Source organism: Heptranchias perlo, chromosome 18 (genome assembly GCF_035084215.1).
Source record: "Heptranchias perlo isolate sHepPer1 chromosome 18, sHepPer1.hap1, whole genome shotgun sequence".
NCBI lineage: Eukaryota > Metazoa > Chordata > Chondrichthyes > Hexanchiformes > Hexanchidae > Heptranchias > Heptranchias perlo.
The window spans coordinates 52,333,963-52,361,840 of NC_090342.1; the positions used below are offsets into that span (position 1 = coordinate 52,333,963).

Here is a 27,878-nt window from a genome sequence, read left to right on the forward strand (position 1 = left end):
CTGCTCTCAGAATAGACTGAGCCATTGCGGTGGGGGTGGCGGGAGGGGGGTTGTGGGGAGCTGCTTTTAGTACAATAGGAAACAGCATCGTGTGCACTGAATTACAATGACGTGAAGTTGTCTGAGCAGCGGGTTAAAGAAAATGAGCCAAACGAAACACATCTCACCTTGAAATCCGGGCGGGCACACAATCAAGGCCTGCTGGAAGGGGTCAGGCCGAGCACACAGCTGTGAGGCCCCCGTCTGCAGTGGCATGCTCCGCTGGGCGACAGCTGCCATGGACGCTGCTGAAGGCTGGTAAAGTGCAGATTGGTAGTTAAGTAAGGAGACATCGGGGTTGGCAAGGGAAAGGGTGGCACTTGTGGATGTGGGAGCCAGGCTGTTGGCCTAAAGGGATGATGGGATTTAATACAAATAATGGGAGATGGTAAGCAAGGCTGTTCAGGGAAGGAAAAAATAAAACACAGAGAGAGCACAAAATCTCAGCCGAATCAATTTGATTTCCTGGCGCTTGGGACAATGTGTGTCCAGAATGTGTGTTTTTTTTTAAACTGAACAATATCTTCATAACAAATCGCATGTTGAACTTTATATGTTACTAAAATCTCATGTCATTAGAAATCAAATTGGTGGATCCTTGTATTTGAAGCACAATGAAGATGTTTAAAAATGTTCAGGAAAATCCTCATATTTCTTATCTGTCAAACTTTACGTGACAGAATCTTTATATGCCCAAAATACTAATTAAAATAGTCGCTAACTGGGATATTTGTATATATATATATAGATCTATATATACATGTACATTCATACGTGGGACAAAAGTTTAACTTTCCAGTGAACGTGGTCTGTGGTTGAATAGCATTGCCTTCTACAAACTGCTCTCCGGTCAACTCTTTGTGGACAATGTAAATCCTATAGAACGAATCTAAACGTCTAACACTGGGGTACAGTACTGGTGGGTACAGGTCTGTCACTGTATAGCACTGGGGTACAGTACTGGTGGGCACAGGTTTGTCACTGTAACACTGGAGTACAGTACTGGGGGGTACAGGTTTGTCACTGTATAACACTGCGACACAGTACTGGTGAGTTCAGATCTGTTACCATACAGCACTGGGGTACAGTACTGGTGAGTACAGGTTTGTCACTGTATAACACTGCGATACAGTACTGGTGGGTACAGGTCTGTTACCATATGGCACTGGTGTACAGTACTGATGGGTACAGGTCACTGTATAGCACTGGGGTACAGTAGTGGCGGGTACAGGTCTGTCACTTTAATACTGGTGTACAGTACTGGTGGGTACAGGTCGATCACTGTATAGCACTGAGGTACAGTACTGGTGGGTACAGGTCTGTCACTGTATAACACTGAGGCACAGTAGTGGCGGGTACAGGTCGATCACTGTATACCACTGGGGTGGATACAGTTCTATTACTGGGAATGGTGGGACCAGTTTGAGGTGGTCCCACGTGAGCAGCCCTGCGTGCTTGTGAACCAAAAAGCAGCATTTATTGCACTAGAAAAGAACCCTGGATTCAAACTGCATAAAAGAGCTGTACGCAGCAAACTTGCAAAAAAGCATCCAGGGTAAAGGGGAAAGATGGGAGCCAAGAGTCTAACAAACAAATACTGAGGATTTTCCAGAAAGCCATGATCAATGTATATCTGAGAATCAAGCAAAGATATAACTAGCACAGTACATTAAGACATCCATGACCATTTTACCATTTTGAAACTGAAACCACGGTTAACTTATTTTTCATTCCAATTCCCCTCTCCCCTCCTGAAGGCTCTGACTTTCACTGAGGTGTGGTCACATGGGGGTTGGTCACCCTCCGATACTTCTTGACCATTCTTCATGGGTGAGTTTTTACTGTTGGGGTACTGCAGCCCAGCCCAACACCCAGCTGCAGTCATCTGATGACAATCAGGAGCATCAGCCATCGGCTGATATTTTTTCAACTCCCTAGTCCAGGGGCACTACGACCAGTTTTAGTGTCCCAATTCCCACCTGAGCTGAGATCAGCTAACTCAGCTGATAAAAATTTGCAGTTTGCCTTCGATGTTCTCTTGAGTTCAATGGAGCTGGTCACTCCTGTAAGTACTCCCCAATGCCTTATGTCCAGGCGCATTCCTATACTGCCCAATATCTAATCATACCAAAATGCAATCCAGAGGTGTAGGAATAGGACCCCTTTGTGCTATGAACTGGATATTGTGTCTTTCACACAATTTCTCACGACTCGAGGCCAGAGACAAATTGTTAAGATGCTTTATTTTACAGACAGCAAGTGAATATACAGAGCAACAGCTCTAGTCGAGTCTCACTTCCTTCGCTCCCCTTCCTGTACAAAAGAAACACGATAAACCATGTCACACCACCCACATTTATCGGCTACCTGGTTAGCCTCCTGATTCTGACTGGCTCTGTATGATGAGCGAACTATCCCTCATTAGGTTGGGCTTCTTCCCAGACTTAACTGGTCTGACTGACCTTTACATGTGGGTCTTTACCCTCTTCTCCCTGTGTTTCCAGAAAGGGGACTGTTACCTACCCCCTCCCCACCCATCCAACTCCTTCCCCGTTCAGGGATTCGCCAGTATATCTGTCACCCAAACCAGCTACCTTCTTCCCAAGAGGATATCGTCAACAGACGTGCCATGCTAGGCTCAGATGAATAGATCATCCCAATGACAAAAGGTGTGGATGTTCATTACAATATCGCAACTAACTCCCATTGTCCGAAGCACTATGGTTCAGACACTTCATCTGGATGGTAATCCATGCTTCCAAGCTGTATTGTTGAGAGCTACAGTTAACTTAATGGTAGCTTTTTAAACATAAATTATAGCAGCATATTCAGAGACCATAAAATGCAACCTCGCCCAAGCGCACAGAGACCAATTTTGATGTTCCAGTTGCCAACCTAGCTGAGATTAGCCAACTCATAGTAACACAGGAACAGGAGTGGTCGCTCCAAGCCTGCTCTGCCATTCTATTGGATCATGGCTGATCTGCACCTCAGCTCCATTTACCTGCCTTTGTTTCATATCCCTTGATATCCTTACCCAACAAAAATCTATCGACCTCAGCCTTGAAAGCTCCAATTGACCCCCAGCATCCACAGCCTTTTGGAGGAGAGGATTCCAGATTTCTACTACCCTTCGTGTGAAAAAATGCTTCCTGATTTCACTCCTGAATGACCTAGCTCTAATTTTAAGATTATGTCCCCTTGTTCTGGATTCCCCCACCAGAGGAAATAGTTTCTCGGAATCTACCCGATCGAATCCCATACTCATTTTAAAGACCACAATTAGATAATCCCTCAATCTTCTAAATTCAAGGGAATACAAGCCAAGTTTAAGCAACTTGTCTTCATAATTTAACCCTCTAAGCCCCGGTATCCTTCAGGTGAATCTGCGCTGTAGCCACTCCAAGCCTAGAGCCCAGGTTGGTCTTCATGGCTCAGTGCCTCACTCACCAGTTGAGCTATCACTTTCGAATTCACTCCAGCAGGGAATCAAACACACCAAAAAACACACATGCAGTACGCTACGGCAAAAAGCAACACCGCGTTTTACCAAATTGGCAAAGGCATGGTTAAGAGGCTTGCTTTGCTTCCCTCCTCTCCCCCTAAAGATAGAAAAAAAACACTTGAGATGGGATCACCAGGTGTAGAACTGAAGTGGGCAATTTCCATTCACAAACTATGAATGGAGAAAATTCCTTTTAAGGTTTTCCGATTCCTTTCAATAGAAAAGGGTTAGGGACTCATGAATCAGTGCATGAAAAATACAGACTCCTTTTTGAAAATTGGCTTTTTTCTTTCTTTACCATGGGATGGAACACCCTTGGAAGCACACAGAAAACTACAATATAGTAAAAATACTGTGATACTCGAGGGTTAAACTCATGCTATGGATACTGCAGACAGATTTCTGCTGCTGCTGTGTTCTCCATCTGACCAAGCACAGTTCCTCTTGTCCGTACCCTGATCGATTTTTAAAAAATGTGCCTAATTTTATTTTTTTGCTCTTTTATTCCCCCTCCCCCTCCTAAAGGCGCTGACTGATGATGCGTTACAGGGTCCCCAGGTGGAAGGGACCTCCTGTTACCTCATCCTGGTGACCATCCTTTATGTGTGAACCTGATAGGAGTGTTCGCATGCTTTCGAGCACAGCTGAGCTCAAACTTGTCATACACACACACAAGTTCACACACGTACACGTGTATACACACATGCACATAAATGCACATGCACACACTTACAGCAGGGATACTAGATGGCAATCAAGAGCAGGAACACTTGCTGATTCTTCCCCCCACCTCCCCCTCTAACCCAGTAGATTTAAGCCCCCTCATCATCACCCAAATTGAGATCAGCACAGAGCAGAATTCAAACCTGGCACCGTTCCAGGGATACTTCTGATTTCCGAACTCAAGCCGTTTATTTTGGGGAGTGGAGGGCATAACGTTCCGTGCCTGGGATGGCTTCAAACCAATGGATGCAAACCCAAAACCTTCCCATTGGACGCTGAGGCGAATGAGGGGAAGGAGGTGCTTTGGAGCTCGGCCATGACTCTGTAGGTAGGGAGAGTGAGGTATAAAGCAGCACAGGGTGACTGGTCCCTCCCCCCAGTCCCACTCTCCAACACCTCCGAGCAGCCAGCTCATGGAGAGCACTGCCCGAGAAGAGACCCCCGCTGGGGGAATGCGATGTGACAACGAGAGATTTAAAAATAGGAGCGATTAGCAGACTCGCCAACAAGCGCACAGTCCAGCTGTATGACTCAATTGTAATTCCCAGACTTATCCTTAAAGCCGTTTTTGTTTCGGAGGAGGGTAGTTCCCGGAGGAGACACGAGTCATAATTTCCGAGGGCAATCGAGCTTTCGCATTGTGAATGATATCACCATGATTAATGTGACAAAGAAGTTTTGCCAACACAGATGCAGCAGTGCCTCTTTAAGACTGAAACCCCAGTGTGAGCTGTTCTAACATATGGAGTTCCTGTTTACTCAACGGTTAAGTGTTTATTCATCAAAGTGAGAGCTAAGTGACTAGTTTCCAACTGGCCTGTGAATGACCTTGGCAATTCACTATCACACATGTTTAGTCTTCAGTTCAAACATTGTAGTTTTTACAAGAAAGGCCGCATTTAGCTTGTTGGGATAGTTAAAGCGGAACTACCCTTTGTGGTGAATATCATGAATGGGCAGATTAGTTTCTTGTCATTTTTTTTCTCCCCTTCTCTCCTTAAGGCGCTGTCTCTTGCTGGGTTACAGTCCCACTGCTGCCAGCCGTCCTCCAGCATCTTAGCCAAGTGGCCATTCTTCCCTTTCCAGTCTCGACATTAGGCTATTCGACTGTGGAGGGCATCCTAGCCAAGCTTGAGCCTGTCCTCACACACGCACTTTTCAACAGAAGTGACTGGACAGTAATAACCTGTCCGATTTCTTTTTCCCTCATTCTATGGTCAAAGGGCACTGAGGTCAACCAAATTCAGTATATACCAGGAATTAGACTCGGGCCATTCCGTTTCACACCAGACAGCATTACTCCACTGGGGGGCCATTTTTAAAATGACTCCGATTGCAAGAGCTCTGAATTCATCCACTTCTCATAGAGACAGTGGACTGGTGCAGCCTGTGTAGGTTGGTCTAATTGCAAGCCATTAAATCTCTCAGCTTTTCTTGCGTTCTATCAAATTAAGCTGGGACTGATCTTGAGGTAATCCGTACCCCTATTCTTTCGGCTATCCTGTAAGTCAGAGATAAAAGCTCGGATTGTGGTGCTGACTGAGGCACGAAGTGCTACAGGGAGCACAGGGCCTTTTGACATCACACATCTGCTCCAGATATTTCTACCCCTCAGTCTGACCAACGGAACAGTGCTGACCCGTTGGTTGTGCCCTGTATTGCCCTGGTTTAGATCACTTAGCGTCTATCTGCCTGGTTGTGCCCTGTATTGCCCGGGTTTAGATCACTTAGCGTCTATCTGCCTGGTTGTGCCCTGTATTGCCCTGGTTTAGATCACTTAGGGTCTATCTGCCTGGTTGTGCCCTGTATTGCCCTGGTTTAGATCACTTCGCATCTATCTGCCTGGTTGTGCCCTGTATTGCCCTGGTTTAGATCACTTAGCGTCTATTTGCCTGGCTGTGCCCTCTATTCGCCTGGTTTAGATCACTTTGTGTCTATCTGCCTGGCTGTGACCTGTATTGACCTCGTTCAGAACAATTAGTGTATGCATGTCCAGCTGTGGACCGTGCTGACCCGGTTTAGATCCTTCAATCTCTAACTGCCCAGCTGTGGCCCATGTTGACTCGGTCTAGATCACTCACTGTACATTTATCTGGTTGTGCGCTATGCAGAACTGGTTCAGAACACTCAGGCCTGAAATCACATGTGAATGTACACAAATCATTGAAAGCTAGTGGACAGGTATAAAAAGTAATCAAAAAGGCTAATGGAGTGTTGGCCTTTATCTCAAGGGGGCTGGAATACAAAGGGGAGGAAGTGATGCTTCAATTGTACAGAGCCTTGGTCAGATCCCATCTGGAGTAATGTATTCAGTTTTGGGTACTGAACCTCATGAGAAGACATATTGGCCTCGGAGGGGGTACAGCGCAGATTCACCAGAATGATGATAGGGCTTAAAGGGTTAAATTATTAGAAGACAGGTTGAATAAAATTGTTTTGTATTCCCTTGACTTTAGATGATTGAGGGGCGATCTAATCGAGGTATTTAAAATGATTAAGGGATTCGATAGGGTAGATACAGAGAAACTGTTTCCTTTGATGGGGGAATCCAGAACAAGGGGCACAAATTAGAGGTAGGCCATTTAGTAGTGAAATCAGGAAGCACTTTTACACACAGAGGGTAGTGCAAATAGGAACATAGGAAATCCTAGACGATAAAAGACCGAGGTCCATCTACTTCGCCTTCTAACATCCTGGTAGTCACATGATACAACGATAATCATAGCAATCAATCTCTATCAATTAGTCTACAACAGACCCAGATATGAGGCAAGGAAAACCCCAGTGGTGGAGAGCTTTGGGAACTGTGGGCTAGAAATTCAGCCGTGTAGCACCCATTTTCTAGGCTTTACGCGGCCTCCTGAAGTTCCAAAATGGCGTCCGGAATGGGCATGCACGCTTCTAGTGTGACATGCACCGGATTCCATCTTGGTAAAGGGGTTCATGCACGAGCAGATATCAAATGCCGATACCATATAAAGTAAGGAGAATATGCTTTAGATCAGTGTGCAAAACTGATTTTAAGGGATAGTCACCATTTTGGTACTCAACACTCCAGCCAACGCACCGTCTTAACCTCGACCAGCTAAACATGTCGTAGACGGCCTGGAGGACCCCGCCACGTGCAGGATCTACACGTTAGTTGCTGGATTATTGCTTATAGCTGCTGATGCATTTGTACCTGTATTTGGAGGTCTCCTAGACTTGAATACTAGGACGAGGGGACATGGCCTAACATTTAGAGCCAGGACTTGCAGGAGTGAAGTTAGGAAATGCTTCTACACGCAAAGGGTGGGAGAAGTTTGGAACACTCTTCTGCAAATGGTAGTTGAGGCTAGCTCAATTGTTAATTTTAAGTCTGAGATTGATAGATTTTAGTTAACCAAGGGTATTAAGGGATATGGGGCTAAGGTGGGTTTATGGGGTTAGGTCACAGGTCCACCATGATCTCAACGAATGGCAGAACAGGCTCGAGGGGCTAAATGCCACGGCCACTTGCTGTCTCCTGATATGCGCCACCTTCTCCTGTGAGAAAGCGGGACATGTGTCTGGGTGATGTGCCTGTCATGGTTAAATAGCTGCCAGTGTGGGTGGGCGGCTTGAAACAGTGATAATGTGTGAGGGTGAGAGGAACCATCTGATTGGAAGAGTTGAGTACTGATGGAAAGAGTTTATTGGTATGTGAGGGGGTGTGTGGTGCAGTTGGTAGGAGATGCCACTTGACAGTTGACCTCACTCACCTTGACCACTCGTATCAAAGCATTGAACTTCTTCCTGCACTGCATCCATGTTCGTGGTGCTCTGTGCCTGGCACTGACTTCTACCCCTACTGCTTCCTATTGCCTCTTGAGCAGATGTCTGGAGGGCCTCTTGCGTCCCTGCAGATATCCTTCTGTCCACCTCTTGCACCAAGGCCTCTAGTGCACAAGACTGGTGCACGCTGTCTCGCAGGCCTGGTACAAACTCAGATCGGCAGATTGGTGAGGTCTGGTGTGCAGATTGGAGGATGTGGCACTTAGTAGTGCGCAACCTTTATTCAATGTTTTAACATAACTCATCAGTTTGTAAACATAGGACGGGACCTGCATCTGTGTTTTACACATTAGATGTCTGATCTCCGTTCAGACTCCGTGCGGACCCATATCTTATATTTTGCACTTATATATATGGTGCAGGCTGCCTTTAAGAGGTGGAGGCTGCCTTTAAGAGTTGCAGGCTGCCTTTAAGAAGTGCGAGGAACTCAGCGAGATTTGGGCCCCCCTGCTGGTGAGGAGTGCCGAAGCTGGAGAGAACATTGCAGCTTGGCCTCGATGCTGCGCTGCTATCAGGTAAATGAGGAGGCAGCACAAATCTAACGTGCTGCCTGCGTCGGACCACCGGGCGCGGGCTAATCGCGACCGTGATGCTTGCGCCCGGGTTCCGGGGTTAACCAACTTAACCCCCATAGGTCCAAAGTCACTTTTTTCCTCACAAGCATGTTACACTTGCCACATGTCATGTCTCAAATTACTCCTATACTGTATCCCAAAATGTTATTTTGGAACTCACTCCCCCAAAAGGCTGTGGATGCTGGGACAATTGAAATTTTCGAGATTGAGATCGATAGATTATTGTTAGGCGAGGATATCAAGGGATATGGAACAAAGGTGGGTAAATGGAGTTGAGGTACAGATCAGCCATGATCTAATTGAATGACGGAACAGGCTCGAGGGGCTGAATGACCTACTCCTAATCCTATGAAATTCCTTGGAGTGGGGGGGGGGGATTTCCAGTGCTTTCCCACGGTAAGCCCAGCAGAGACCAAGAAAGCAGTGAAGACCCAGTTGGGTGGGGTCTCTGCCCTTTCCGAGAGTTTCCTGGTTGCCTTGGAACCTCTGTCCACCCCTTGGGAAGCAAATAGCAGCAAGGAGACAGAGCTACGGGATGGGGTTCCCTACATTGGAGGAGGTGGGGTTCCAGCAGCTCGGGTTCACACAGGACCTGGTGTACCGGTGGAGGCCGGGACGCCCAGTGCGGTGAGGCATTCCGGCTTCCACAAGAGCCCCACAATCCTCCTTACTGGAGAAGTGCCCAATGTGGTGCCTGCATCCACTTGTCCCGTGGTAATCAGATACCCTCCCACTGACCTCACAAATTAGTGGTTTTCAGCCCCTCAGCGTTCATCTACCCATGCTGAACCAGTTTAAATCATTCGCTCTGGACATACCTGGTTGTGCACTGTGCTGAACCAGTTTAAATCACTCGCCCTGGACATACCTGGTTGTGCACTGTGCTGAACCAGTTTAAATCACTCGCTCTGGACATACCTGGTTGTGCACTGTGCTGAACCAGTTTAAATCACTCGCCCTGGACATACCTGGTTGTGCACTGTGCTGAACCAGTTTAAATCACTCGCTCTGGACATACCTGGTTGTGCACTGTGCTGAACCAGTTTAAATCACTCGCTCTGGACATACCTGGTTGTGCACTGTGCTGAACCAGTTTAAATCACTCGCCCTGGACATACCTGGTTGTGCACTGTGCTGAACCAGTTTAAATCACTCGCTCTGGACATACCTGGTTGTGCACTGTGCTGACCCGGTTTAGGTCAGTCGCCCTGGACATACCTGGTTGTGCACTGTGCTGAACCAGTTTAAATCACTCACTCTGGACATACCTGGTTGTGCACTGTGCTGACCCGGTTTAGATCACTCATTCTGGACATACCTGGTTGTGCACTGTGTTGACCCGGTTTAGATCAGTCGCTCCGGACATACCTGGTTGTGCACTGTGCTGACCCGGATTGGGTCAGTCGCTCTGGACATACCTGGTTGTGCACTGTGCTGAGCTGGTTTCGATCAGTCGCTCTGGACATACCTGGTTGTGCACTGTGCTGACCCGGTTTAGATCAGTCGCTCTGGACATACCTGGTTGTGCACTGTGCTGACCCGGTTTAGGTCAGTCGCCCTGGACATACCTGGTTGTGCACTGTGCTGACCCGGTTTAAGTCAGTCGCTCTGGACATACCTGGTTGTGCACTGTGCTGACCCGGTTTAAGTCAGTCGCTCTGGACATACCTGGTTGTGCACTGTGCTGACCCGGTTTAGGTCAGTTGCTCTGGACATACCTGGTTGTGCACTGTGCTGAGCTGGTTGCTGAAGGTCATCGTCAGGTTGCTCGATGTGCTTGGAGCCACGTGTGTGATGAAAGGCGTCTTACTCTGGTTCACCGTGTCATACACATTGACTCTTCGCTTGCAAATCTCCATGTTCTGAAAGCAGGACTTGACGCTGAAAAAAAGTTGAGGAGACCAATCAGTATTGAGAAGAGGAAAACTACGGGCGCTTAGATTTCACTCGCCATGAATCGTCCCACAGACGTATAGTTGGTACGTGCTCAAAAAGTACTTGGAACTCAACAATGCTGCCTAACTGTCTTCAACAGAAGTGGAAAGCAACTTTTCAATAGCATGCTGTGCTTCTCAACTCAGCTCCTGCCTCTTTCTCAGTCACATCCGTACCCTTCGCCCTCCTCCAGTCCCTTCACTGCAAACCCTTTCCTCATCGAGACTGTATGTAGAGTGCAGTGGGGCAGGCCTCCAATGGAACTCTGCAAGTGAAGATACCAAACTAGTCCTCCGCTCAAACCAGGGACTGGGTGCGCAATGAATCACAGCCCTGGTGTTACCAAAGCCAGTCAGCATCATGAACCGGATAGAAACCAGAACCGCATGGAAACTGAGTACAAGGTTCAATAATTCAGTGTTTGCAGTTTCTCTTCAGCCTGTCTCAAATGTCCTGACTCATTTTTTCCCTCTCTCTTGGGCCAGTGACAGATTCCAGCCAGCATTAAAGCTCCACAACTACACATCAGGTATTACCCAGCTTTTGATGGAGCAGCAGATAAGGATAATCTAATGGCCACTGTGAAGCTGCACCAGAAACGTTGATGCCATCACAAGATGACAAGACAGACAAGATGAGGAAGGCCCATCCTAGCTCACCCATCCAGAAGGATCCGACAGTCTTTCCATCACAATTTCCAGCTCTTTCCTAAATTATTCCGGGGTTTTGCCTCCACTACCCTACCCAGAGTCCATTCTGATAACACTTTTGGACCAAGGTTTCCTCATGTAAGTCCTTAATTTATCTTCTGCCGTTTTGAACCTGTGCCCCCTTGTTCTATGGTCATGGTTTAATTTGATGTTGTGTTCCAGATTGACCTTTTTTGTATCACGTACCATCTTATAAACTTCCATAAGATCTCCCTATCACCTCGTACAAAAGGTAGGTACTGTATAAGATTATAGGGCCAGACTGATCTCCTGGACTACTTTCAATTGGGGTTTGGAGAGGAATTTTCCAGATTTCTCCCCCTCAAACTGGCCTGCATTTAGGCTCTCCCAGGAGACCACATGGTTTCGGGTGGGGTGGAGAGTGTTTATATATTGTGATGCACAAGGTATCACAATTGTGGGTAGACCAGAGGGTCTTTTCTTGTCCATCATTGTTTGTATGTTTCATACTTCCTGTCAATGTTGAAGAGTTCTCCAGTCTTTCCTATTAGTCAGTTCACCCTTGCTACCGATCAACCTCCTGGCTCTTCTCTTCAAGTCAGTCCAACTTGCAAGTCACAGCCAGGCTGCAACGAGGGTAATGACTGCCTTGCAATGCATCACAAGTTGTTAAGTTCTATAACACCTGCTGTCCCCACAAACTAGAGTCTTTCTTCTGCCCCACATCAGCAGTTAACCATTAAGAACGATCTTGGGCACCAGCAACACTTAGTACTTTACTTGGTGGCAAAAATTCTTAGAGCTCTATAGAAACATAGAAAACATGGAAAAATTTACAACACAGAAGGAGGCCATTCGGCCCATCATGTCTGTGCTGGTCGAAAAAGAGCTACCCAGCCTAATCCCACTTTCCAGCACTTGGTCCATAGCCTTGTAGGGTACGGCACTTCAAGTGCATATCCAAGTACTTTTTAAATGAGTTGAGGGTTTCTGCCTCTATCACCCTTTCAGGCAATGAGTTCCAGACCCCCACCACCCTCTGGGTGAAAAAGTTTTTCCTCAGCTCCCCTCTAATCCTTCTACCAATTACTTTAAATCTATGCCCCCTGGTTATTGACCTCTCTGCTAAGGGAAATAGGTCCTTCCTATCCACTCTATCTAGGCCCCTCATAATTTTATACACCTCAAATTAAATCACACTCAGCCTCCTCTGTTCCAAAGAAAACAATCCCAGACTATCCAATCTTTCCTCAGAGCTAAAATTCTCCAGCCCTGGCAACATCCTCGTAAATCTCCTCTGTACCCCCTTAGTGCAATCACATCCTTCCTGTAATGTGGTGACCAGAACTGTACACAGTACTCAAGCTGTGGCCTAACTAGTCTTTTATACAGTTCTAGCGTAACATCCCTGCTCTTATATTCTATACCTCGGCTAATAAAGGAAAGTATCCCGAATGCCTTCTTAACCTCCTTATCTACCTGTCCTGCTACCTTCAGGGATCTGTGGACATGGACTCCAAGGTCCGTCACTTCCTCTACACTTCTCAGTATCCTCTTATTTATTGTGTATTCCCTTGCCTTGTTTGCTCTCCGCAAATGCATTACCTCAACTTTTCTGGATTGAATTCAATTTGTCACTTTTCTGCCCACGTGACCAGTCCATTGATATCTTCCTGCAGTCTACAACTTTCCTCCTCACTATCAACCACATGGCCAATATTTATATCATCTGCAAACTTCTTAATTATGCCCTCTACATTTAAGTCTAAATCATTAATATATACCACAAAAAGCAAGGGTCCTAGTACTGAGCCCAGTGGAACCCCACTGGAAACAGCCTTCCAGTCACAAAAACACCCGTCGAGCATTACCTTTTGCTTCCTGCCACTGAGCCAATTTTGGATCCAATTTTCCACTTTCCCTTGGATCCCATGGGTTTTTACTTTTTTGACCAGTCTGCCATGTGAGAACTTGTCAAAAGCCTTGCTAAAATCCATGTAGACTACATCAAACACACTACCCTCATCGACCATCCTTGTTACCTCCTTAAAATATTAAATCAAGTTAGTCAGACACTACCTTCCCTTAACAAATCCATGTTGACTGTCCTTGATCAATCCGCGCCTTTCTGATGGTTTATAATGTCCCTGAGAATAGATTCCAATAATTTGCCCACCACTGAGGTTAGACTGATTGGCCTATAATTACTCGGTCCATCCTTTTCTCCCTTTTTAAACAATGCTCCAACGTTAGCAGTCCTCCAATCCTCCAGCATCACGCCTATCTTCCATCCTTTTTCGTCATCACAACCTTCTTTGGGAATGCTTAATGCTGACACCAAGTGTTCTACTCCCAGCAATCACAAATTGACAAACGGGCAGGATTGACTGTAAGACTGTGATCTATTCTCAGGGGTTAAGCTGATGTTCCCAAACTGCTGCGGGTTCTTTTTTTAAAAAATTCATTCTGGGGAAATGGGCGTCGTTAATAAGGCCAACATTTATTGTCCATCCCTAGTTGCCCTTGAGAAGGTAGGACACACCGCAGACATGGTGCGCCAGTGGTGGAAGGAGTGGACGTTTAAGGTGGTGGATGGGGTGCCAATCAAGCGGGCTGCTTTGTCCTGGATGGTGTCGAGCTTCCTGAGTGTTGTTGGAGCTGCACTCATCCAGGCAACTGGAGAGTATTCCATCACACTCCTGACTTGTGCCATTTCTGTTACCATTTTAGATTCCATTTGAACTACACGATTAGATTACAGCATTGCAAACTCTCCGAGTCTCCCAGTACACCCTATATAAATAGTGCAGAGAAAATTCAAAACTTGGAGGGTATAAGTGACTCTACAGACTGACTTCCTTCAAACACTTGTCACTTTGCAGGATGTGGGGAGATTCGGGAAACCTGACAAAGAAGGAGGGATCGTACTGTGTGCTATGAGGAAAATCCAGTAGGTGGTTCATCGTTACAAAGGGATTGCTCAGCGTCTCGATCGGAGTAATTCTCTTGTCTGCATCAATGGTCAACATCTTCTTTAACAGATCGATAAACTCCCGCCTGTCTGCCTTCTCTGCCAACATCTCACTTCCCTCCAAATCCGTGGTCATGTTCACCTGCAAGGGAAAGGCTGGCGTTAGGTGGGAAGTTGTCTTTTCCACGGTCGAACGATACAAGCCTGGAGTGGCAACAATCGCAGCGGATGTGCTCCCTCAGCTCACATTCCCCGGCGCAGTCCCGTGTGCAAGGCACGGCACGGCATTGGAAGGGGACCCTTGCAGCTTTGCAACGAGCATGCTAAGTCTGTGGTATGCACAAGAGGGAGAAAGGGAGAGGCTGGCTTTCTGCACAAGCTTTTTTCTCCCAGTGTTCTCCACAGTGCTCAAACTCTTGCAGGACTCCAGGTACCCAATCTTCATCCTCATATCTGCAGCTAGGCAGTGGGTGTTGCCAGATATATATATAGATTTATATATATTTATACATATCTATCTATATTAATCTTTCTATATATCAATATCTATATCTATATATCCATATCGGTATAGATCCATATCTAACTCTGTCTATCTATCTATATCTATTTATTTATCTACAGTTGAGGCGAATAACATGGATGCATTTAAGGGAGAGCTAGATAAATACATGAGGGAGAAAGAAATAGAAGGTTATACTGATTCAGTGAGGTGAAGAGGGGTGGGAGGAGGCTGGTGTGGAGCATAAATGCTGGCATAGGTCAGTTGGGCCGAATGGCCTGTTTTTGTGCTGTAAATTCTATGTAATTCTATTTCTATATACATTTTGCTGTCCATATATATAATATAGACACACACACACAAATAAATGCACCACAGCTCCTGCTCCTGATCACTATTCAATGACTCCTACTGGAAAGTGCTCACACACATGCGCGTCAGGTGAGGGCAGTTTTGCTCCAACGGCATGCTGACAATCACAGCCTGGGCTCACTTATTGGCCTGTTGTGCAAGGTACTGGAGGAGATTCTGAAGGCCCTGTAGCCTTTGGGGAAAGGGAGGGCGGCAAATTAGGGAATACAGCGACTTTTAACAATTTAAAAAACAAACACAGCCGAACATTTTAATAACAGTAGCTGGGGAAAGATCGGGCCTGGAGTGTCTGAACAACAACAACTTGCATTGATATAGTGCCTTTAACATCGCAAGGCACTTCAAGGAGCGTTTTCAAACAAAATTTGACACCAAGCCACATAAGGAGATGTTAAGACATGTAACAAAAAGCTTGGTCAAAGAGTTAGATTTTAAGGAGCATCTTAAAGGAGGGGAGAGCGGTAGAGAGGGGGAGAGATTTTGGCACGGCCGCCATCGGTGGAGCGATTAAAATCGGGGATGTGCAAGAGGCAAAAATTGGAGGAGCGCAGAGATCTCGGAGGGTTGTAGGGCTGGAGGAGGTTACAGAGATAGGGAGGGGCGAGGTCATGGAGGGATTTGAAAACAAGGGTAAGAATTTTAAAATCGAGGCGTTCCCGGACCGGGAGCCAATGTAGGTCAGCGAGCACAGGGGTGATGGGTGAACGGGACTTGGTGCGAGTTAGGATACGGGCAGCAGAATTTTGGATGAGCTCAAGTTTATGGAGGCTGGAAGATGGGAGGCCAGCCAGGAGAGCATTGGAATAGTCAAGTCTAGTGGTAACAAAGGCACGAATGAGGGTTTCAGCAGCAGGTGAGCTGAGGCAGGGTCGGAGACGGGCGATGTTACGGAGGTGGAAGTAGGCAGTCTTGGTGATGGAGCGGGTATGTGATCGGCAGCTCATCTCAGAGTCAAGTAGTCACACACAGACATATACATAAACACACACACACATACATACTAACATATACTTAAAAACACAGACACACACACAGACATATACATAACACACACACACACATACATACTAACATATACTTAAAAACACAGACACACACACAGACATATACATAACACACACACACTCATACATACTAACATATACTTAAAAACACAGACACACACACAGACATATACATAACACACACACATACATAACTAACATATACTTAAAAACACAGACACACACACAGTCATATACATAACACACACACACATACTAACATATACATAAACACACAGACACACACATAAATACATACACACACACAGACACACACTCCATACACACATACACACAGTCACACGTACCAACACACACACAAACGGACTGGTTCAATGTGAGTCCCTCCCTCCATGTGTGGAACCTCGCTCAGCCCTCTCCTCCCACTGATAAGGCTGAGATTGGGAACTCAGCTGGGGGTGGGGCCCCTGCACTTCACAGACTGGCGTGTTGGTGCTTCAAAGCACTAAGCCGCCTACACAAGATGTTTTCTTCAACACACAACATGAAAAGCCTGTCATTGGTCTCACTGCAGATACCAACACAATTTAACACAATGCACTCCAACAGAGACTTGCATCGAAGAATTTGATAAAAACTGACAAACCAGACCCACGCCTTCTCAGCACAGAGTACAGAAATATAAGAGAGAGTGTTCTAGAAATCCAAATGCCTTCAGTCTTTCCAACAAGTTAGTATTTTTAGTCCAGGGAGAAAAGACGGGTTGTAGTTAATAATCATGCATATGGCTCCTCTTGCCTCATTGAGCTTGAGCACTGGACCATACAGATCACGCAGGTCACCGATTCAGTCTGTGCTGAGGTATCACTAGAATTTAGCTCAGTGCCTCTGGGTTTGAGAGACGAGGGGGAAAAGGTTGGTCAGGGTTGTTCTAGAAGTGTACAATGTGTGTGTGAGACTGTGTGTGCATTTATGTGTACATGTATATTTGTGTGCATGTGTCTCTGTGTGTGTGACTGTGCATGTATGTGTGTGTGATGTGTGTATGTGTGTGACTGTATGAATGTGTGTGTGTGTGTCTGTTTGTATGTATATGTGTGTTTAAGTATATGTGTGTTTATGTATGTGCGTGTTTATGTATATGTGTGTTTATGTATATGTGTGTTTATGTATGTGCGTGCGGGCGTGCCTGTGGAAGTTGGATGAGGACAGTTTAGCTATGATATTCCCCACTGTGTTCAAATACTCTGCTGGCACTCACCATCAGGGCCCCTTGGAAAGGTACCAGATGGCAGCTGGTGCCCGTAGGATGTAGCCCAGCAAGGATAGAAAAGGAGGGAGAGCAAACTGCCCAAGAAAGACAATCGTACCTGTGCCATATCATCCAAACAGTTAAAAATGTACTTTCTTGCCTCCTTCGACTTGATCCCCATCTCTGCCTCGTGATCTTCCGGTGTCTGTAATGTTAACAATATGTTTTTAATGTGGCGTTTAATGCAGTACAGAAGCACTGAGGCAGTGTGGCTCCCATGAGCCCAGCTTGGTGCCTTTAACCATAGTTCTGCTTTTGGCACAAGGTGGCTCCTCAGGAGTACAGCTGATGGCCGACAGCTCTGGCCATACCCACCGAGCTCCCTTTTTGCCTTCGCTCTGCATTTGTAAGACCGGCCTGGCCTCGCTCCTGCCATTTAACAGCTGCAGCCTGCCCTTCAATCTCGGGACTTGCTCAGTTGCGAAGAAAGTGGCCGCCACACGAGGGGCTCACGTCGTTGAGCGCGTCATGTGAATTGTCCCCCTTTCTCCATCAGCCCCTGCCCCTGTTTAATTCTTGCTCGCCCGAGGGTCTGGACTAGGCCCTTTAAAAGCAACCAAGGAATCTCCCAGAACAGCCAACACATGCTGTTGTGCTAGAAGGTTCTCTTAGACACGAGGCCCCAAAGCAATGCATGTTTGTTTAAGTGCTGGGACGGGCCAGCTGTCAAATAAAATATTATTGGGACAGCTGAATTTTATTTTCATCCTTTCCTGTAATTCTAAAGCAGAATAATGTATTTCCTGGCCTGGGAGGACAGCCTGTCCCTGTACAGCATCACGGCAAGTGGAAGAATGAGATTTATACCATCAAAAAGATGGAGATGGATCGCAGACCTGTTTAATCGCACTTTGCTGAATTTAAGAGTGAGGTTCAGTACTGTAAATCACATTTTCTAAACCAAAAATTCGGTCGCATTCCAAATAAGTGATCGACTCGACTGGAGAGCTGAGCAAAATTCAAAGAAAGAAACAAAGAAAGAACTTGCATTTCTATAGCACCTTTCACATCCTCAGGATGCCCCAAAGTGCTTCACAGCCAATGAAATACTTCTGAAGTGTAGTCACTGTGGTGTTGATTGAGGACTGAATATTGGCCAGGATACCGGGAAGAACTAATGCCATGGGATCATTTACATCCACTTGAGAAGGTAGACGGGGGCCTCGGTTTAACGTCTCATCCAAAAGACGGCACCTCCGTCGGTGCAGCGCCCCTTTAAATTATCAGCCTGGACTATGTGCTCAAGTCTCTCTCGAGTGGGGCTTGAACCCATGACCCTTGGCTCAAAGGTGAGACTGACACCCAAGGCCAAATGGTCTACAAGTAACATCAGACTTACAGACAACCAGCCCAAGCCTTCCCATCTCAACTCGATCTTTTCTGGAGTAAAATTTGATGTCAGTGTTTTATACCCTGGCCAGTTGTTCGTCTGGAGATTCCACCTCTATGGCATGATGTAAGCATGTACCGACCTGGAAATGAAACTAGTGGACAGTCTTACCAAAGCTGTGCGTCCTATACCAGAACAGTTTCACCCACCAATCTGAAATGGGCCAAGGTTACCCAGAGTGAAACGTACCCAAAACAGACCAAGTGCACATGTAATAGAGTTCAATCCTCCACAAACTTGGAAGCTATGCATCATTCCAAGGACTCCACAGTGAGTAAATGTGGCCAGGTCCTGATCTGCACAGATCAGAAGGTCCCAGGTTCGATTCCTGATCTGGGCTGAGCAAGCTAATCTTAGCCTGAGCAAGTTGTGGTGCTACAATAGGCCTCAGTGGCTCTGATCTGGGGATGGGAGGGATGGGGGGTGGGAATAGTGATTGCTCCTGATCACAATCCAGTGGAACTGGCTGGGGAGTGCATGCATATGGACACTGGGTGAAGAGAGATTAGGCGTTGTATACAATACCACCCTCACAGTCAAATAGCCCAGGCAACACTCACCATCTAGCTCATACAAAAACTACCACTTTGGCAAGGTGCCCGGGGCCAATTGGCACCTATGGAACCATAGCCTAGCGGGAGTCAGTGCTTTCAGGAGGGGAGGAGGGGGGATGGGGAGGGGGGGGAAGGAAGAGAGATTGGTGCAGAAGAATGATCACTATTTCACTTCTTTCCCCTCAACTGCATCTCGCTGTATCGTGCACTCTACCGGGAGAGGGGGCAGCTCGGCCTGCCTCGCTTAGGCCTCTTCCAGCGTGAGATGGTAACTTGAAGGCTGGTGTCAGAAGGGGGAAGAGGGAGGGGGGGTGGATAAAGACAGTCAACAGATCTCACTATAGATTCCCTCTGTGAATCAGCCCAGTCAGTCCCACCGTCCACTTTAGGCTTGACAAGATCAGTTGTGATGCGTACTCCACGAAAAGTGCACTGGTTTCACCCAGTGCCAATGTGTGACCTTGGACCACAATTCATACAGTGAGTCTCTTATCTCAGCATTGCCACCAGAACTGAGAGGAGGGCAGGCGATTACACACCGGGAGGGAGGGAGGGACAGAGCGAGGGACTCACCCTGATGCTGGTTGTGCTGCGTAACCAGCTGGGGAGGGACCGCCCAACGCTGGAAGAGGCCTAAGCGAGGCAGGCCGAGCTGCCCCCTCTCCCGGTAGAGTACACGATACAGCGAGATGCAGTTGAGGGGAAAGAAGTGAAATAGTGATCATAAACGGAAATAAAATCAACAAAAAAACCCCACACACATCGGTCCTCCTCTCCCTCTATCAAAGTGAAACACAGCATGTCACCTTAAGCCTCCACAGTGGATACGATGAATCTGGATCTCTGTTGAAGAACCGAGTTGTCTTTGTCCCTGCGCTTAACAAATACTCCGCCGGCAACCCTTGTGTTTGTGAAATGTAACGGATCTGAGAGAGAAAGAGAAAAGAAAGCAGTGAGACGGACATCCAGTATGATACACCCCCTCATGTGTATCTACCATAAAATCCTCACAAACAGTTCTCGCCTCAACTTTGTACCCTCCTCTCTGAAAGGCGTGATGTTTGTTGGGATACTGCTCTCTTGGTACAATGCCCAAGTGGTCATTCTACATATTTCAGCCCGGTGAAGTTTGGCAGGGCACTTGATCATTGAGGGGACGGATTTGACCACTTCAGTGGGATGAATGGGGGCATCACGCCCACACCCAATCCCGTCTTTACTCAACGTCCACTCACGAGCACTTCCCATCAGGGATCACTGGATAGTGATCAGGAACAGGACACCAACTTAATATTTCTTCTCCCCATCCATGGGGCACTAAGTCCTAATATAATGGCTCCAAGTGCTGCCCTGGTTCAGTCTGGCTAACTCGATGTAGACCTTGGGACCTGCTGGTCTGTGTGTCTCCGTTCCACATTATATTTATTCAGTAGGTGAGATGGGGAACTCAAGTCTCTCCCAAACTTTGTGTTGTGTCTTTGGCTTTCTTTCACCATTTTTACAATAGATATTTTGACAGGTTGTATCTCAGAGGACTCTCGTTGATGAGCTCTAGCTCTTTACCTCCTCAAGAGCATTTTCACTTGCCCCGATATTTGGGTAATATATGGTGAGGCCCAGAGTAACCAAGAGAGAACCCCTTTTTTCTCGAATGCTTGGTTATGGCTTTTACTCTGTGCCTCCACTTTGGTCTTTAAAAAGCGGACCACACTACGACACCAGAACTTATTGGAGGCTTCAACTGCCAAACAAATTAATTAAAGAGCAATAGAGCAAGCAAATAATAGGAAAATATGAGAATAGGAACTGGAGCAGGCCATTCAACTCCTCCAGCCTGCTCCACCATTCAATTAGATCTTGGTTGATCTGTACCTCTTGAGGAGGTAAAGAGCCAGAACTCCATTTACCCACCAATCACATACTTACAGATTGTTGTTACACTAAGCTAGCTCCTTATAAGGTTGGAAATGAGAAATGGTTCAAAATTCTAATACTAAAACTGCAACTATAATTATTTTATTCATGTAGTTGTTTCTTTCCTCACCAACACTGAAAGTTGTCATCCTTATCTTATTCTCTTCAGAGCTACCAATTCGATAACCTCCCTTCGAAGGCCCCAGATCGAACTCAATGATTTGAAAAAGTGCAAGCTGATAAATACTCTCCTTGGAAACAAGCAATTATTTAAATAATTATCTGTTAAATTCAAAGAGTCGCCAACTGGACACATGTCTGAACAAATCACGTAGCATTATTTGTGGTTGAATTGAGTGGTTTGCCTCCTCCCTCAAGCAAACTGTCGAGCAATCAAATCACTTAATCACTGTAACAAGCTGTTGAGTTCGGCTGAAATATGATTTCTACACACGAAGCTGGGTTTTCAACTCCTCCAAGAATTGAAGAAATCAATACTAAGCTTACCTTAAATAAGTCGGCCTTGTTCAACCTAGAAGCAGATGTGTACAGTAAACTGCAGGGCAATGTTTCCTTCCACATTTACAGTGAGGCTGCAAGTTAGAAGAACTTAAGGATTTGTGGCCTCTTAGTAAAGCACCACCACTTCTGTTACCTCAGCGAGACCTTTGGGATGATTGGCACTGGCACTGGCACTGGCACTGGCACTGGCACAGAGCTGATGGGAGCTGGGTGCTGATGGGCGAAGGACAAGGTGAACCAGACTTTAAAAAAAATACAACAAATGCTTACAATATTGGGGTCAAAAAGCTTTTTTTTCCATTCATTCTCGGGATGTGGGAGTTGCTGGCAAGGCCAGCATTTATTGTCCATTCTTCGAAATAGTACTATGGGATCTTTTACGTCCACCTGAGTGCAGACGGGGCCTCAGACAGTGTAGCACTCCCTCAGTACTGCACTGAAGTGTCAGCCTAGATTATGTGCTCAAGCCTCAGGAGTGGGACTTGAACCCACGACCTTCTGACTCAGAGGCATGGTTCAGATGAGGACAGGATTGCCCTCCATAGGTGAATAGCTAGGCACCACTGACTGTCTAGGCTCACAAACGATGGACAGCTGCTTGTGCTATTCACCATCAGCGTTGGAACTGCACTCTGGCAAGGGTTTGGAGAAGAGGCGAGAAGAAAAATGATGAGGAAACCAAGCTCTCCGAGGGTTGCGCTGGTTAAGGCAGGTGAGTAGGTGACCCAGACAAGCAAGGCCCCAGGTCAATCCCCAGCCTGTGCGTGGTTAGCTGATCTCAGTCAGGGTGCCAAAATTTACATCAGCACTCCTGGGCCTAGGGAGGGGAAAATCAACCAGGGTTCCTGCTTCTCATCGCCACCTGGTGACCCCTTGCTGTGTGTGGGCGTCAGGTGAGGATGGCTTTGGGGTCAGGGGTGCTCAGGTTCAATCACTAGTCCGTGCTGAGGTAGCTGGTCTCGGCCAGGCTGGGGTGGGATAGTGATGCTACAATGGCCCTTAGTTCTCCTGGGTTAGGATCAGTTCCAATCCTGATCACCGTCCATTGGGAAATGCATGACATGAGCTGGCTTGCCTGCGATGCTCTCCGTGGTCAAATAGGCTGTCAACACTGGACTCACACAGGCAGGACGGGAGGGGGGGTCCAGACAGCAACCAGTGTCCCTGGTGACCTGACCAAGAGTCAATGCCTCTAAGAAGCAAGGGGAGAAATCTGAAACTGGAGAACAAAAATCATACACACAAAATATTGCCAAGGGACTGTCGACCTTTTCTTTTTTTGCTGATTTATCAATGCTTTTTCAAGTGCTGTCGGGATAACTCCCTCCCCTGACGGTCACGCACAGTGAAGTAACACTGTTTGTTGACTGTCACAGCCGCTTACTTAAGTTCCCAGTTGCCTGGCGCAAAATTGGGCAGCAAGACCCTTTTATATCGATCGGTAGGGCACAGCGAGGTGGGGGTGGTTATGGTGTTGATGCTGAGCTCCATTATACTTCTGACGCCCATGAACAGAAACGGGGGGGGGGGGGGGAGGGGGGGGAGGGGGGGGCGGGACTCCTCCTGGGTCCCAGGAGCAGCAACAACAAAAAAGAAAAATGGTGCGAGGTGGACGCCGAGGTCAGGAGTCTCCGCTCGAGGGCTGCTTTCACCGAGTCCCAGCGTCAATACGTCAGTATTCAATCACCAATCCCGCTGGTCAGCCTTCCTCAGGGGACAAAACACACACAACGCAATAATTAATGTGCTTTTATTTCCCACACAGTGCCTGGGGCTTCGCGGATCTTTGATTACATTACCAATGCAAATGTAGGTTTGATCCCTTCTCAGGGAGCTGGGAATTTATCCGTGAAACTGGCTTCTTTGGCTAAAGGAAACTTAAGAAAAATCAAAAGGCTATTTTTAAAAATAAATCAAGCCCTGTGTTTTTGTTTGCCGAGAATAATTCTGAGCAGCAAATTACCATTTTGAAGGGTGGTGAGGGGCCGGGGAAATTACACTTTTGATCAATTGTTGGAAAAGCGCAGAATGAAATGGGCAAATTCCAAATTCCTCTCTTGTGATCTTGCCCTTCCAGCATACCGTCTCCCCGCCCACCCCACCGTCTCCCCGCCCACCCTACCGTCTCCCCGCCCACCCTACCGTCTCCCCGCCCACCCTACCGTCTCCCCGCCCTTCCAGCATACCGTCTCCCCGCCCTCCCTACCGTCTCCCCGCCCACCCTACCGTCTCCCCGCCCTCCCTACCGTCTCCCCGCCCTTCCAGCATACCGTCTCCCCGCCCACCCTACCGTCTCCCCGCCCACCCCACCGTCTCCCCGCCCTCCCCACCGTCTCCCCGCCCACCCTACCGTCTCCCCGCCCTCCCTACTGTCTCCCCGCCCACCCTACCGTCTCCCCGCCCACCCCACCGTCTCCCCGCCCTCCCCACCGTCTCCCCGCCCACCCTACCGTCTCCCCGCCCACCCTACCGTCTCCCCGCCCTTCCAGCATACCGTCTCCCCGCCCACCCTACCGTCTCCCCGCCCTCCCCACCGTCTCCCCGCCCTCCCCACCGTCTCCCCGCCCTCCCCACCGTCTCCCCGCCCTCCTTACCGTCTCCCCGCCCACTTGTCCACAGTTCTGATCCATCAATAGAATGGCCATTTTAAGAAAGAATCCATAACTTTTAAATGTCAAGAAAAAACAATAAAGTTCATCTTAAAACTGAGATGCTATCGGGTCTGAAAGGAATCGGGGGTGGGGGAGGGGAAGAAAATAGGGGAAAGAGAGTTCGGGCAGACATTTAACAGAAACCTGTGTATAACACAAGCTGCCTGATTTACATGCCTATAGAGAGCTCACATTTTCAAGAATTCAGATGTTGTCGTCTCTCAACCTCCAGATTCAGCACAGGGTGGGGGAGGGGGGTCAGGAGCGCAGTTTTCTGCAGAACTGACAAATCCACGGAATTTTGGTGGTTGAGAACTCCATGCTCTGCTCCTGTTTATCTCTTGTAAACAATTTTACAACACCAAGTTATAGTCCAGCAATTTTATTTTAAATTCACAAGCTTTCGGAGGCTTCCCCCTTCGTCAGGTGAACGAAAGCTTGTGAATTTAAAATAAAATTGCTGGACTATAACTTGGTGTTGTAAAATTGTTTACAATTGTCAACCCCAGTCCATCACCGGCATCTCCACATCCTGTTTATCTCAGTGAGGCTGTTTAATTCCGGGATATCGAGGTTGACATGGGACAGTTGAAAGGTATGGTTGCTGAAGGACGTGTGGGAGTCCCATACCTTGAACTGTGCACCGATGCTTGAGATGAACAATTGTGGAGATTTTTTTTTACAGAGGAACAAGGCAGTCTTGTGCTCCACCCTCACCCTTTCAATCTCTCTGCCCTCCATTCCCTTCACTCAGCTTACCCTCCTTATTCTGCCAATTTGCTCTGGGCTTTGCATTGGGTTTCTTTCTGATGCTGCTCCCAAGCCATAAAGAAAGACTTGCATTTATATATTTTTTTATTCATTCACAGGGAGCGGGCGTTGCTGGCGAGGCCAGCATTTATTGGCCATCCCTAATTGCCCTTGAGAAGGTGGTGGTGAGCCGCCTTCTTGAACCGCTGCAGTCCGTGTGGTGACGGTTCTCCCACAGTGCTGTTAGGTAGGGAGTTCCAGGATTTAGACCCAGCGACGATGAAGGAACGGCGATATATTTCCAAGTCGGGATGGTGTGTGACTTGGAGGGCAACGTGCAGGTGGTGTTGTTCCCATGTGTCTGCTGCCCTTGTCCTTCTAGGTGGTAGAGGTCGCGGGTTTGGGAGGTGCTGTCGAAGAAGCCTTGGCGAGTTGCTGCAGTGCATCCTGTGGATGGTGCACACTGCAGCCACAGTGCGCCAGTGGTGGAGGGGGTGAATGTTTAGGGTGGTGGATGGGGTGCCAATCAAGCAGGCTGCTTTGTCCTGACTTGTGCCTTGTAGATGGTGGTAAGGCTTTGGGAAGTCAGGTGGTGAATCACTCGCTGCAGAATACCCAGCCTCTGACCTGCTCTTGTAGCCACAATATTTATGTGGCTGGTCCAGTTAAGTTTCTGGTCAATGGTGACCCCCAGGATGTTGATGGTGGAGGATTCGGCAATGGTAATGCCGTTGAATGTCAAGGGGAGGTGGTCAGATTCTCTCTTGTTGGTGATGGTCATTGCCTGGCACTTGTCTGGCACGAATGTTACTTGCCACTTATCAGCCCAAGCCTGGATGTTGTCCAGGTCTTGCTGCATGCGGGCACAGACAGCTTCATTATCTGAGGGGTTGCGAATGGAACTGAACACTGTGCAATCATCTGCGAACATCCCCATTTCTGACCTTATGATGGAGGGAAGGTCATTGATGAAGCAGCTAAAGATGGTTGGGCCTAGGACACTGCGCTGAGGAACTCCTGCAGCAATGTCTTGAGGCTGAGATGATTGGCCTCCAACAACCACTACCATCTTCCTTTGTGCTAGGTATGACTCCAGCCACTGGAGAGTTTTTCCCCTGATTCCCATTGACTTCAATTTTACTAGGGCTCCTTGGTGCCACACTCGGTCAAATGCTGCCTTGATGTCAAGGGCAGTCACTCTCACCTCACCTCTGGAATTCAGCTCTTTTGTCCATGTTTGGACCAAGGTAATGAGGTCTGGAGCCGAGTGGTCCTGGCGGAACCCAAACTGAGCATTGGTGAGCAGGTTATTGGTGAGTAAGTGCCGCTTGATAGCACTGTCGACGACACCTTCCATCACTTTGCTGATGATTGGGAGTAGACTGATAGGGCGGGAATTGGCCGGATTGGATTTGTCCTGCTTTTTGTGGACAGGACATATCTGGGCAATTTTCCACATTGTCGGGTAGATGCCAGTGTTGTAGCTGTACTGGAACAGTTTGGCTAGAGGCGCGGCTAGTTCTGGAACACAGGTTTTCAGCACTACAGCCGGGATGTTGTTGGGGCCCATAGCCTTTGCTGTATCCAGTGCACTCAGCCATTTCTTGATATCACGTGGAATGATGTGATGGTGGGGATATTATATAGCGGCTTTCACGACCTCAGGTCGTCCCAAAGCGCTTCACACCCAATGAAGTACTTTTGCAGTGCAGTCACTGTTGGATTGTAGGAAACGCAGCTGCCAATTTGCGCACAGCAAGGACCCACAAACAACAAAGAGATAATGACCGAATAATCTGTTTTAGTGGTGTTAGTTGAGGGATAAATATTGGCCAGGACACCGGGGAGAACTCCCCTACTCTTCTTCAAATAGCGCCATGGATTCTTTTAGGTTCACCCAAGAGGGCAGACGGGGTCACAGTTTAATGTCTCATCCAAAAGACGGCACCTCTGAAAGTGCAGCACTCTCTCAGTACCGCACTGGGAGTGCCAGCCTAGATTATGTGCTCAAGTCTTTGGAGTGGGACTTGAACCCACAACCGTCTGACACAGAGGCAAGAGTGGTACTAACTGAGTCACAGCTGACAGGCATCGGGAACATGAGATGACAACCAACGACCAAGTGGGAAAGGGCCCAGCCGAAGAGAGAAGAGGCCAATATCACCCAACTCCCATTAATCATCCGAGACGTGGTATTGGATCTGAGATTCAATTCAGTCAAAACATACCTGATCGTATTCTGAAGCCCCTGGATACAACGGCCACCCCAAGAATAGCTCTGCAATGACACAACCCAGCGACCACATGTCGATCGCCTCGCAAAACAGCAATCCCAGGATAATCTCTGGCGCTCTACAGAGAAAGAGATAAAAAGAGAATTCAGAGTTAGTCACACAAACTTTCTTTATGCATGTGGGCAGGGCAAATGCTCAACATACATACCCCGTTCAGGCAAAAGCATTAAAGCAGGTGGAAGAAAAGAGCGATCTGGGCTTTCTAGTGCAGAGATCTCTAAAGATTCATGAGCAATGCCGTGAAGTGATAGCTGGAGTGAATAGGGTGTTGGGGTGCATTTAGAAGACAACTGACTATAAGGCGAAGCAAACTATTTTCATAGAATCGTGGAATCATAGAAAGTTAGAAAGTTACAGCGCAGAAGGAGGCCATTCGGCCCA

At 47.5% G+C, this 27,878-nt stretch overlaps 1 protein-coding gene across 4 annotated transcripts in view; it reads right to left on the reverse strand.

Moving 5' to 3' along the window:
* Positions 1-27,878, reverse strand: part of hipk2 (homeodomain interacting protein kinase 2) — a 219,832-nt gene that overhangs the window by 30,670 nt on the left and 161,284 nt on the right. For 2 of the 4 annotated variants that reach the window (XM_067999916.1, XM_067999915.1), the window contains exons 3-8: positions 27,432-27,555; positions 20,173-20,292; positions 17,481-17,567; positions 14,190-14,374; positions 10,374-10,536; positions 168-294 (exon numbers count right to left, since the gene is read on the reverse strand). In XM_067999916.1, the coding sequence (XP_067856017.1) occupies positions 168-294; positions 10,374-10,536; positions 14,190-14,374; positions 17,481-17,567; positions 20,173-20,292; positions 27,432-27,555 (806 nt within the window). Of the gene's footprint in view, positions 1-167; positions 388-10,373; positions 10,537-14,189; positions 14,375-17,480; positions 17,568-20,172; positions 20,293-27,431; positions 27,556-27,878 lie in introns of all 4 variants that reach the window. The other 2 variants (XM_067999914.1, XM_067999913.1) reach the window with 1 other exon arrangement.